This window comes from Mandrillus leucophaeus, unplaced genomic scaffold, assembly GCF_000951045.1.
Source record: "Mandrillus leucophaeus isolate KB7577 unplaced genomic scaffold, Mleu.le_1.0 Scaffold257, whole genome shotgun sequence".
Lineage (NCBI taxonomy): Eukaryota > Metazoa > Chordata > Mammalia > Primates > Cercopithecidae > Mandrillus > Mandrillus leucophaeus.
This window is the reverse complement of record NW_012102665.1, coordinates 327,812-341,499: the sequence shown is the minus strand read 5'-3', so window position 1 is coordinate 341,499 and position 13,688 is coordinate 327,812. Positions and strand designations below refer to the sequence as shown.

Genomic DNA, 13,688 nt, shown 5'->3' with positions numbered 1-13,688 from the left:
CGGCTAATTATTACTATTATTTTTTTTGAGACAGAGTCTTGCTCTTGTTACCCAGGCTGGAGTGCAGTTGCATGATCTCAGCTCACTGCAACTTTCAGCTCTTGGGCTCAAGCGATTCTCCTGCCTCAGCCTCCCGAGTAGCTGCGACTACAGGCATGTGCCACCATGCCCAGTTAATTTTTGTATTTTTAGTAGAGATGGAGTTATACCATGTTCACCAGGTTGGTCTCAAACTCCTCACCTCAGGTGATCTGCCCTCCTTGGCCTCCCAAAGTGCTGGGATTACAGGCGTGAGCCATCGTGCCCTGCCAATTTTTGTATTTTTAATAGAGATGGAGTTTCACTACGTTGGCCAGCCTGATCTTGAACTCCTGACCTCAAGTGATCCACCTGCCTCAGCCTCCCAAAGTGCTGGAATTACAGACATGAGCCACTGCGCCCAGCCCAAAGCAATACAAATTAAAACCACAATAATGGCCAGGTGCGATGGCCCACACCTGTAATCCCAGCACTTTGGGAGGCCAAGGTGGGTCAGGAGTTCAAGACCAACCTGGCCAAGATGGTGAAACCCTATCTCCATTAAAAATACAAAAAAATTAGCCAGGCGTGGTGGCAGGCACCTGTAATCTCAGCTAGGTGGGAGGCTGAGGCAGAGAATTGCTTGAATAAGGGAGGTGGAGGTTGCAGTGAGCCGAAATCATGCCACTGCACTCCAGCCTGGGCGACAGAGTGAGGATCCATCTCAAAAACAAAACAAAACAAAACAAAAAAACACCACAATAAGATATTACCTCATACCTTTTAGAAGGGCCACTATAAAAAAGATGAAAGGCAACAAGTGTTGGAGAGCGCATGGAGAAAAGGGAATCCTTGCACACTGTTGGTGGTAATGTAAATGAGTACAACCATTATGGAGAACAGTATGGAAGTTCCTAAAAAAATTAAAAATAGAACTAGCTCAGTACGTCAAAGAGATATTTGCATTCCCATGTGCCCTGCAGCATTCCTCACAATAGTCAACATACAGATCAACCTAATTGTCCAAAAATGGATAAGGAAAATGTGGTATATATGCACAATGTGGTATATTTTATATATACAATATAAAATACAATTCCGCTTTATATACAATGGAATACTATTCAGCCTTAGAAAAAGAAGGAAATCCTGTCAGTGGTCCCCAGCCTTTTTGAAAATAGGACTGGTTTCAGGATGAAACTGTTCCACCTTGGATCATCAGGCATTAGATTCTCATAAGAAGCACGCAACCGAGACCCCTTGCATGTGCAGTTCACAAAGGGGTTCAAGCTCCTGTGAGAATCCAATGCTGCCGTGGACCTGACAGGAGACGGAGCTCAGGCAGTGATGCTCGCTTGCCTGGTGTTCACCTCCTGCTGTGTGGCCCGGTTCCTAAGAGGTGGCGGACTGCTACTGGTCCATGGCTCAGGGGTTGGGGGCCCCGATTTACAACAACATGGATGAACCTGGAGGACATTATTAAGTAAAATAAGCCAGACACAGAAAGGCAAATACCGCATGATTTCACTTATATGTGGAATCTAAAAAAGTTGAACTCATAAGAAGCAGCAAGCAGAATGGTTACCAGGAGCTGAGGAAAAGGGGAGGTGTCCATCAAAGAACGGAAAATTTCAGTTAGATAGAAAGAATAAATTCAAGAGATCTATTGTACAACATGGTGACTATAGCTAACAACAATGTGTTGTATTCTTGAAAACTGCTGACTGGGCACAGTGGCTCACACCTGTAATCCCAGCACTTTTGGGAAGTCAAGGTGGGAGGACCGCTTGAGTCCAGGAGTTCAGGACCAGTCTGGATAACACACTGACACCCCCTCTACAAAAAATTTTAAAATTAGCCAGGCGAGGTAGCAGAGTCCCAGCTACTCGGGAGGCTGAGGTGGGAGGAACACTTGAGCTCAGGAGGTTGAGGCTACAGTGAGCTATGACAGCATCACTGCACTTCAGCCTGGGTGACAGAGACCCTGTCTCAAGAAAAAATAAAAAAGAAAATTGCTAAGAGAGTAGATTTTCAGTGTTCTCACCATACACAGAAAAGGTGAGGTAATGCATGCTCATTAGCTCTATGCAGCCATTCCACAATGTATACATATTTCTTTTTTTTTTTTTTTTTTTTGAGACGGAGTCTCGCTCTGTCGCCCAGGCTGGAGTGCAGTGGCCGGATCTCAGCTCACTGCAAGCTCCGCCTCCCAGGTTTACGCCATTGAGTAGCTGGGACCACAAGCGCCCGCCACCTCGCCCGGCTAGTTTTTTGTATTTTTTAGTAGAGACGGGGTTTCACCGTGTTAGCCAGGCTGGTCTCAAACTCCTGACCTGGTGATCCACCCGTCTCGGTCTCCCAAAGTACTGGGATTACAGGCTTGAGCCACTGCGCCCGGCCAATGTATACATATTTCAAAACAACCTGTTGCCCTGGGTAAATATATACAATTTTTACTTGTCAATTCAAATTAATAATAGTAAATGTTGTATCTAAATAATTTGTATAGCTTTTCTTAAAACAAAAAATAGAAAATTTGAACTCCTAGCACCTATTTATTCCTTAATATTAGAAAAGTAACATGTGTTAGAGTGAAGCAAGACAGAAATCCATTCTGTGCAGGAACCGACGGATCTACCTGGATCTGACCTGAGATATGAGAGAGTCATAACGAAAAGCCTGGATGTTCCAAAAGGAAATGCCAAGACCCATCAAGGAACTGCCGCGCTGAGTTCAAAGTCAGAGTTCAAAGCATTTGCCTAACAAAGAGCAGGATTAAAGAAAAAACACGTGATCCATTAGGTGGTACAGCCTGTCCCAGGGTTGCGTTCCCAGTGCAGAGCTGTCTGATCCTGTTTTCCTGGGTTTTGCAGGCACTGTGCCCATTGCCTGTCACCACCCACCTTTTCTGGTTCTTTCCCTGTACCCCTTTCTTCCATTCACCAGAGCGACATCTAGGATCTATGAGCTGGTGTGGCAAAATGAGCCAAGTTGTGGTTGCTAAGCAGGTTTTCAGCAGGCTTCCCAGCCTTGGTCTTGGAGCTTATGATGCTTCCAATTTATTAAGTACAATAAATGATCTTGGTACGACAAAGAATCTGCTATTTCTAGATCAACATTATACAAACAGTGCACCACTGAATTACAGTGTTCCATGACATGCTAAACAGGTGGTTCAAGATGAAAACGTTCATGCTTGCCATGTTTTAATTCATTGGCACAAGTTATTAATTTTTTCTTTTAATTGTTTTGAAACAGGGTCTTGATCTGTTGCCCAGGCCGGAGTGCAGGGGTGCAATTATAGCTCACTACAGCCTCAAACTCCAGGGCTCAAGTGATCCTCCTGTCTCAGCCCTCCAAGTAGCTAGGACTACAAGCATGCATTACTATGCCCAGTGAATTTTTTGTTTTTTATTTCGTAGAGACAGAGTCTCCCTATGTTGCCCAGGCTGATCTTGAACTCCTGGGCTCATGCAATCCTCCCACCTAGGCCTCCCAAAGTGCTGGGATTACAGGTGTAAGCCTCTGCGTCTAGCCTAGTTTTTTTCTTTTTCTTTCTTTTTATCTTTTTCTCTTTTTTTTTTTTTGAGATAAAGTCTCACTCTGCCACCTAGGCTGGAGTGCAGTGGCTCAGACATGGCTCAGTACAGCCTCAATCTCCTGGCCTCAAGCAATTCTCCTGCCACAGCCCCTGCTCCTGCTCAAGTAGCTGGGACTACAGGCACATGCCACACATGCCCAGCTAAATTTTATATTTTTTGTAGACAGGGGTTTTGCCATATTGCCCAGGTTGGTCCCAAACTCAAGTGATCCATCTGCCTTGGCCTCCCAGAGTGCTGGGGTTATAGGTATGAGTCACTGCACCCAGGCAATTTTTTTTTTTTTAATTTAACCATAGAATTTAACATTTATTTATTTATTTTAAAAAAATTTTTAGAGATAGGGTCTTACTCTGTTGCCCAGGCTGGAGTGCTGTGGTGCAATGAGAGCTCACTGCAGCCTTGACCTCCTGGGCTTAAGTAATCCTCCTGCCTTAACCTCCCGAGTAGCTGGGACCATATGTGCATGCCACCACACCTAACTAATTAAATTTTATTTTGTGTAAAGATGGGGTCTCCTTATGTTGCCTAGGCTGGTCTCGAACTCCTGGGCTCAAGTGATCCTCCTGCTGTGGCCTCCCAAAGTGCTGGAATTACAGGCATGAGCCATCATGATCAGGCAGAATCCAACTTTTAATGCACATTAAACATGAATCGAAGTTATAATTTCTTAATGGCATTAAAGAGTCTATTATTAAATCATTCATCATTTCATGCTTTTCTAAAATGTATCTTAAGCTACTATGTAGTAATGTAGGATTCCATTTACATTATACAGAAAAATTCCAGCGAATAACTGCAGAAGTAATGATAAAAATAGAAAATCATTGTTCTATAACTTTTTTTTCTTTTCTTTTCTTTTTTCTTTTTTTTTTTTTTTTGAGACAGAGTCTCGCTCTGTTGCCCAGACTGGAGTGCAGTGGTATGATCTCAGCTCACTGCAACTTCTGCCTCCTGGGTTCAAGCAATTCTCCTGCATCAGCCTCCCTAGTAGCTGGGATTACAGATGCCCACCACCACACCTGGCTAAGTTTTGCAGTTTTAGTAGCGACAGGGTTTCGTCATGTTGGCTAGGCCGGTCTTGAACTCCTGACTTAAGGTGATCTCCCCAACTTGGCCTCCCAAAGTGCTGGGATTACAGGCATGACCCACCACGCCTGGCTGTTTTACAACTTCTAATGAAGTAGCTGACTTAGGCAATGGTCATCAACAAAGGGTGAAATCACCAGGTGAAAGGCTGATGAGGCCCTTTATCACCAAGGGATCAGACTTTCACCATCAGAACTCATGGGATCAATTTTAGCATTACTAAAAGCAGGACGTTTGGATATTGTTTGGCTTTGTGTACACTATACCACTGTTCCCTCCTCCCCAAAACTGAGCCTCAATCTAATCAAGCCTTTATATCTAACTTCCAGCCTACAGGAAATAGAGAAGACCAACTAACATGTTAAATAACCAAAAGAAGCAATCAGGCAAATCCAGAATGTGGTTTATTTTGAAGAAACCAATCATGACTAGTTTCTTCAAAAAGCCAGTAGAATATTAAAGGATGGGAGAAACGGGGAGGAGAAACTGTTTTAGAATAAAAAAAACTTAAGAAATCTAACAACCAAATACAGTGAGTAATCCTTTTTGGATCTTGATTTGAGAAAAACAACTGTCAAAAACATTTAGTCTTCAGTGAAATCTAAGTATGATCTGAGTGGTATTAGACAATACTAAAGAAGTACTGTTAAATGACTAGGTGCGGTGGCTCACGCATGTAATCCCAGCACTTTGGGAGGCTGAAGAGGGCAGATCACTTGAGGTCAGGAGTTCTAGACCAGCCTGGCCAACATGGTGAAATCTCGTCTGTACAAAACATACAAAAAATTATCTGGGTATGGTGGCGTTTGTCTGTAGTCCCAGCTCCCTGGGAGGCTAAGGCAGGAGAATCACTTGAACCCAGGAGGCGGAGGTTGCAGTGAGCCGAGAACGCGCCAGTGCACTCCAGCCTGGGCGAAAGAGCAAAACTCTGCCTCAAAAATAAAGATAAAAATAAAATAAAGATGTGCTGTTAATTACATTACAGTAATGACATTGTGTTATGTAAGAATACTCTTTTTTTGAGATGTATAACTAAAGTACATCGGGGTAATAGTGAAATGATTTACTTTATAATACCCAAGCAAAACAAAAAGGTTGTGGGGAAAAACAGACACATACCAACAGATGAATGGATGAAACAAGTCTGGCAATGTGTTAACGACTGTTGAAGCAGGTAGGACGTACAGCAGATCACTGTACTCTCTATTTTTGTGTACATTTGGAAAAGTAAAAATAGTAAAACAAGAAAAAAGGGCTCGTGGGTGGAGATCTGGGATCCAAAACCCACAGGATTTGAGGAATATGTTGGATAGCAACGATGAAAATGAACTATGGTAGTTATTCTTACCTTAAGAAACAATCAGAAAAGGGAAGCTCTTATACAAGGGAGCCACAGGAGAAAGCTTCCTAGAGAAAGTATGTGTTGAAGTCCACAGAAAGAGAGGAAAGGAAGGCTGCATTCTAATTTGGGTTCTCTCAGAGGTCTGTGCCCCACCCATGAAAAGTATGGGGACTATTTCAACTTAGGAAGGAGGAGCAGCCGCAGGTTTGCAAAGGACATTAAGAGAACCTAATTTGGAAGAGAGCTGCCTATAAGGAGGAGGACTGCTATATAAATAGAACTGGAATATCTCAATTTTATCCTAGAAAGTGGCAAGATTAACTTAATTTAAAATGAAAGATAAAGTTACATTATGAACTTACTCAAAGTTTAAAACTGGACATCCAACCCTTAAAGGTAAGTAAGCTTTTTTTTTTTCTTTTAAATGAGAACTAGCCTGGAAGCATATCAGTTGCTTCTAAAATTGTAGAGATATAAGCATGTATAATTATTCTTTCTCAGTGGAAAAAATTGCAGAACTCTCTTCCTAAAAGAAGACGCTGAACAGCACTGTCATCATGGTGTGATGGTTAAGACACACACACATATAACACACATACACTCACATTCACACACTCGCACAAACACTCTCACACATATACGTGCACATTATTTTAGGCAATGCTATCAATAAAAGTTCATTTGTGTATTTTGGCATCCATGTTTAAATTAAATTTTTTTTTTTTTTTTTTTTTTTGAGACGGAGTCTCGCTCTGTCGCCCAGGCTGGAGTGCAGTGGCCGGATCTCAGCTCACTGCAAGCTCCGCGTCCCGGGTTTACACCATTCTCCTGCCTCAGCCTCCCGAGTAGCTGGGACTACAGGCGCCCGCCACCTCGCCCGGCTAGTTTTTTGTATTTTTAGAAATTAAATTCTTACGTGTGAGGCTGGGCACACTGGCTCATGCCTGTGATCCCAGCACTTTAGGAGGCTGAGGCGGGTGGATCACTTGAGCCCAGGAGTTCGAGACCAGCCTGGGCAACGTGGCGAAACCCTCGCACCACCAAAACTACAAAAATCAGCTGGGTGTTGTGGTTCATGCCTGCAGTCCCACCTACTTGGGAGGCTGAGGCAGGAGGACTGCTTGAGCCCAGAAGGTTGAGCCTACAGTGAGCCATGATCACACCACTGCACTCCAGCCTAGGCAACATAGCAAGACCCCGTCTCAAAAAAAAAAAATCTTATGTGTGTATATCAGAGATTAAGATGGCTACTTTCTCTTTTTTACTTTCATTGTACATATTAAATTAATAAACAGTTAATGCCCTAAAATAATTCAAAGCTAGCCGTTAGAGATACCAAGATGAATATAAGAGGACAGAGGAAAAGATACTTGTGCCCCCATTCTCTCAGAATTCACTACAAAGCACTAAAGAAAAACAAGAAATGGAAACACTAACTCTATGTGTGGAGAAGCTAAGAGCTAAAGGTACCTGACTGAGCAGAGTCTCCACACAGGCCACGTGCCCCACGGAACCCTGAGGAGACTCAGGAGCTGGAGGTGCCAGTGTGGCAGAGGCAAGCCTATTCTGTGGGGTAGTTACACCTTCAGGTCCCTGTCTCTTCTTCCACAACTGTAGGAAATGAGAGAGTTATTCTTTAGAGAAACTAAGCCAAAGAGGCCGTGGACTGGGAACGCCAAAAATGGCAAAGGGTAGAGATGAGTATGGGAAAAAAACAAGGAAAGTAAATAGAAGTATGCTCACTGTTCACTGTGACCTCACCCCTCAGGTTCCCAGAACATCTGCAGCCTGGCATACTGCCCCTTACCCCAGCCTCAACCCCAGCAGGAAACCGGGAAATCTTTCTCTAGAAAAAATGTGAACCCTAAAGGGAAAGATCTATAGACATGAAATGAGAGGGCTCATCAGTGAAAAAGGCAGTTCATCCTCCAACCACCTTTTAGTGAGGCAAACTAGATTCCATGCCCTGTCCATGGATTAGGTACTCGCAGTCCGCTTTGGAGTACCTAAACTGTACAAAGGAATAGACAGCCAAGGGTCACCAGACATCTGAGAAAATGGAAACCATGCAAGGAGTAGAAGGAAAAAACTCAACAGCAACCACAAAACTGTGTAATTAAGAATTCCAGAAAGATAAGAAAAATATATTACATAAAAAACAAGAACAGTATATTCCTTCAAAAAGGACAATCAGAGGAGGGCTCTTGGAAATTAAAAAAGGAAGTAAAAATTTAAAAAATTAATACAAGGGTGAAAAGATTAGGAAATCTCTCAAGAAGTACACCCAAAATACAGGAAGACAGACAATGGGATAACTCATTTAATTAATTAGTGCTGACCTTATTATGCATCCCATGCATATATATCACTAATTCATTAGAGTGATTCTTAAAGTAAATACTGATTTCACTAGAAGGAGTGATAAAATCACATTAGGAAGATTAAGAGATAACAGAATTAAATGCATGTCTACCATAAGAGGAAGTCAACTGATAGTTTCTAACATCAAAGAATCAAGAGAGTAGTATAGGGTTATTATTCAGAATTATGGAAGAAGTGCAACGCTGAAAAGTTGTAAGCGGTAGTCTCTGGGCATAGGATCAAAGGCTTGGAAAGAAGTGAGATGGGATTGTTTTAGTACTATGTGCCTTAAAAACTATATGCATATAGCCTATTTTGATAAAGGATAATGTAAAAAAGATCAGTATGACTATATTCCTGTTCTGAAGGAGTTTATACTCAGTTGAAAAAAACAAGCAAAACAACGATTATAGGAGCATGCAATAAATGATCTCTCAGAAGCACAGAGGATCCTCTATCTCAGTCAAATAAGGAAGGTTTCCAAGGAATGGGGATACTTGACCTGGGGTTTTAAAGGCTGAAAATGAGTTAACTGGTCAGAGAAGGGCTGACAGGTGTTTCTTCCGACACACGTAAGTTTTCTTTCTAACACACAAATGATAGCATTCTATAAGCATAATTTTGAACCTGGCTTTTTAAACTTAACACATCTTGGGAATGTTTCTTCTTATAAAACCTACTTCTTATTAAAAACAAAACAAAATGCTGCTGCTTATAAAAAATTCAAGAGTACAAAAACTTTCAAAATAAAAAGTTAAAAATTCTGCCTTGGCCCCCCACTCCTACTTCCCAAGGATAAGCACTTTTAAATACATGTATAGGTAAATACTACTGAATACAATTGAATGTAAAAATACAACGTTCTGTATGTTTACTATATCTCCCACACATACTTGTTTATACATATAAACTACATTTATATTCCTCAAAGTCTCTTAAAGCCAAGGATTCTGTGATAAGAAATATTAGGAACTCTCCCTTGTATCAACTTACCGACACAGTCACAGCACTCGTCCCAAAGGGCCCCAAGACACAGCATGCACTCCTTACAGCAGGAGCAATTGCCTTCGCCCGGCCGGCACTGGCAGAGCTCCTAGAAACAAGACAGATGTTAAACCTCAAATTCCAAATAACTATATAGAAAACTGTTACTTTTTAAGCAAAAAACCCTGCCATATTTGCATTTACAGTAATGTATTCTTGACATAATTTTTTATTCAACATTATTAACTATTCATCAGAACATAAATATCTACAATGTCACATAGATTTTTTTTGGACACATTCAGTGAACATACTTTGAATGCTTTAACCATATTTTGAAATAAGGAAAATATTTTATTTTATAACCCATTACTTGACTACCCACACCACCTCAACGAATAATTCAGTACAAGAACCAAAACTGCTTCTCAGCTATTATACTCATTGCCCAAATTTAAACAAATAGCCAACTTGTAGGGTTTCTCAATATGTAAAATGTGAGTAAAAGAAATTCGGAAATTCTATTTTTATTGTTCCATGATACAGAAAACAGTGTGCTCGGTATGGTAGATTATTTACAAAGAAGGTGGCAATTATTTCCCTCTCTAGGTCTCCCCTCTTTGCAATGCAGCTTCACAGTTCCTCTGATAAAGGGACAGGGTCAGTTTCTAGACCTCTTGAATTTAGGTGATCCTGAGATTCACTCTGGTCAACAGGGTTTGGTGGATATGACATTATGTCACTTCTGAGTTCAGGCCTCAAGAAGCCTTGAGTGCATCCACTGCTTCTCTTAGGACTTTGCCCAGCTGCCATGTGAAGCTAGGATATGGCCATGTGGACAAGTCAGTCCACCTGGGGCCATCCTAGATCAGCCAGCTTCCAATAAACCAGCAGCTGCCAACAGACACGGGAATAAGGCTAGAAAACCACCCAGCCGATCCAGGCTCAAACTGTCAACCGACAGAAACAAGAGCTAAATAAATGGCTATTGTTTTAACCCACTAAACGTTAGGGTGGGTTTGTCACTCCACAAGAGCTAAGATAGCTTGCTCTGTACATGAAGTTCTAAAGCAATTCCTTTAGCACTTGCCCCTGCCCTCCCCTTGCCATCAGACTGCCACTCCTGAATAGACCCAACTGAAATGGAAATTCTGCAGCCACCACTGATTACTTGCTTTCCCTGGTTTAAGATACCACATATATTTATAAGAAAAACATTAATATTTTATTATTTTGGTGGAAATAACTTATGACAAAACTGATTTTACTCTCAGGCTTAGAAGGAATTTCACAGGTCAACAAAACCATCTTTCTATGTAGCACCTGAATCGCTTCTATAATGTTCCATCAATGTATGGCCATTGCAGCCCACAGCTGACAAGGAACTTAATAACCCAAAATAGCCGGTCCCCATCTTATAAAGTTTTAAGTGTTTTGTTTTGTTGAACTGAAGCCTGATTCCCAGAAGCCAGGTCCTTAAGACCTCCCTCCTCCAAATATAATTTCTCCTCAACAAAGCCATTCTAATTTTCCATGGCACCTGCCCTGGACAGTTTGGAATGTCCGCCCTGCTTGGCTGCCACCTGCCTTTGATCCCCACCCTGTCTGTCTGAAGCTCTGTTTTGAACTATATGACCTTTTTTCTCCCCGGCTACAAATAATTGGAACAGAGGTAAAAAACAGACTGTAGCTGGTCAATCAGACTGTCTTCTAAGATTCTGGAAGTAAGACACAGATAACTGTCAATCTCTGTTAGGAACTTGAACTAGGGGATGATACAAAGCTGAGGCTGGGGAGGCCATTTCAAAATAAGAGGTAAAAAATTATCCTGTGGCCCCCCCATTCCTATTTTCCAAAGATAAGCACTATGACATTCATGGTCACAAGGAGAAAAGAAGGGAGGGAAGAAGCCATTCTGATTCCTAATAATGCTCTAGTTCTTGGTTCTAGTGCCAACTGCACTTCCTGTTCTTAGAGATACTGTTATTAGTTGAAAATATTCTTCATTGAGATACTCTTACCAATTGGAATAGGCTTTAGTTATTTCCAACAAAAAAGCCCTGTTTAAAACAAAATGATTTCTATTTTTATTCCCCCACGTCCTCATTTTAGATCAAATACTCCCATGGTTTCTTCACTTGTTCCCCATGACATGATGTTAACCCTGCCATTAGCTTTGTCATTAGGTGAAAGTGTGGTAATCCTAAATCATCATCATCCCTATCCCCCTCCTCCTCCCCTGCTCCCCTCCTCTTCCTTATGGCATAATGTAACTAGCCAAGAAGGAGAGAATCCTGCTTACCTCCTTGATTGTGAACACTAGTTTTTAAAATTAAAGAAGCCTAAAATTTGTTTGTTTGGGGTAGCAATATGCTGTCAGCAACTGTGGTACTTTCAAACCATTCCAACAAATCATTTCAGTAAGATTTTAAAAATCTGAGACCTAATGGAATGCTATTGATATGCATGTTTTTAAAAATTATCTAGTGCAATGTAACTATTATTTCTCATTTCTATACCTCAATACTGTGCTTTTAAAATGTAAACACAGGTCATAATATTTATCCCTATTAAATATTTCTACACTGTTGGAGTCAGCCCATTATTCTAATATGACATTTTTTGCAGCACTGATTTTAATTCCTTGGGTTTTGTTGTTGTTGTTTGTCTCCAAAAGTCCCCTCGCTAATTATACAGCACTTTCAAGAATCAACACTTGTGCTATTTTCTAACTATTAGTTTGATATAAGCGTACATGTGTGACCTAATATATGCACATTGTAATATTTTAGTACTGCAGAATTTTGTACACTCAGGCCGCATTCATGTGACATAGACATTAGGTAACTTTGCTGGGCCTATAAGAAAGAGAGGGACTGAAAGGGCAGGGACTTAATGAGAAGTATAGCTGCTTTATCACAAAACTGGTAATGCCTGATTCAGACAAGCTCCAACTTAGCTGGCAATCTAGAAAAACAGAATTGCCAAAGCTATACTCTGGAGTAAGAGAACATTTTCTGAGTACATACTTTTTAGAAATAGCATCAGACAAGAATACTAACAATCTTTTTTTTTTTTTTAGATTTATAAAGGTTAGCACTTAGTCACAAGAAACAAAGTTTTAAAAAAAATTTTAATTTACATTATGTGTATAAAATATCCTTTTACTATCTTAGTTGCTTATACAGGTTGAGTATTCCTTATCTGAAATGCTGGGTACCAAAAGTGTTTTGGATTTTGAGTTTATTTGGATTTTCTAATATTTGCATTATACCAGCTGAGCATCCCGTATCCAAAAATCTAAAGTCTTTCAATGAGCATTTCCTTTGATGTCATGTCGATGCTCAGAAAGTTTCCAATTTGGGAGCATTCTGGAGTTCAGATTTTTGGATTTGGAATGCTCAACCTGTATTTACGTTATTGACTAAACTCACTCAGGAGAAACAAACTAGAAAAGTAACAAATTTATTCAAAGTCTCTCCTTTTTCTGCAGCTTCCAAATGGTAGCTTGCTCAATGAATTACTGTATATTATGTCAAATAAGTTTTAAAAATGAACGTCAGTGTAATGGCTTCCATTAGAGGAATCTGAGTCTGTGAGGCATTCATTATGCCTTTTACTGTCAGGTATTTGTGAAGTGTTTTAAACTAGAATGAAAAGGTGGGTGAGACTGAGATTACTGTGAACAAACGTTGTTTTAACAAAATGTTGTTAAAAACATTAACAAATGTCATTTTAACAAACGTTAAAACAGCCTATTTAAAAGTTGCTTGAACTTGCCCAGGCTATCTGGTTCTTTAGATTAAATGTATTTCACACCCTCTTAATAGATGCCTGTCCTGCACTTTTACATACTGGTGTAAGAGAGTAATATGCTGTAGTCATATGCTTACTGCTTTACAATTTAGTGATAGAATACAATGTGAAAAGCTATGGTAGGGAGAAACAAGAGGGAAATGACAGAGATAAGCTTTCATTACTGTACTATTAAAGAGACAAAAATTCAGTTTAAGACTTTAATGGTAAAAACTACTATTAAAACTTGTTGGACACCAAACAACAATATCCTGGCTAATATTTTTCTTTCTTTCTACCTTACTACAGAAAAGACTAAAAAACCTTTGTCTTAATAAAGGAGAAGTTTAATCACCATAAATTAAGAAATGTTCATAACTCGGGTAAATGAGCCTCCACATACATCAAATACTCTCTATTCTTCATAACTCACATCAGCATTCTTTTTAGGAGACTGGCAAATAAGAAAAACAAGCCCCTCAAACCGACCTTTTGAAAAC

General features: G+C 40.5%; 1 protein-coding gene across 1 annotated transcript in view; it reads right to left on the bottom strand.

The window, feature by feature from the left end:
- TWSG1 (twisted gastrulation BMP signaling modulator 1) overlaps window positions 1–13,688 on the bottom strand; it is a 62,397-nt gene that overhangs the window by 30,844 nt on the left and 17,865 nt on the right. The window contains exon 2 of the mRNA XM_011983915.1: window positions 9,403–9,502. Within this exon, the coding sequence (XP_011839305.1) occupies window positions 9,403–9,502 (100 nt within the window). The remainder of the gene's footprint in view (window positions 1–9,402; window positions 9,503–13,688) is intronic.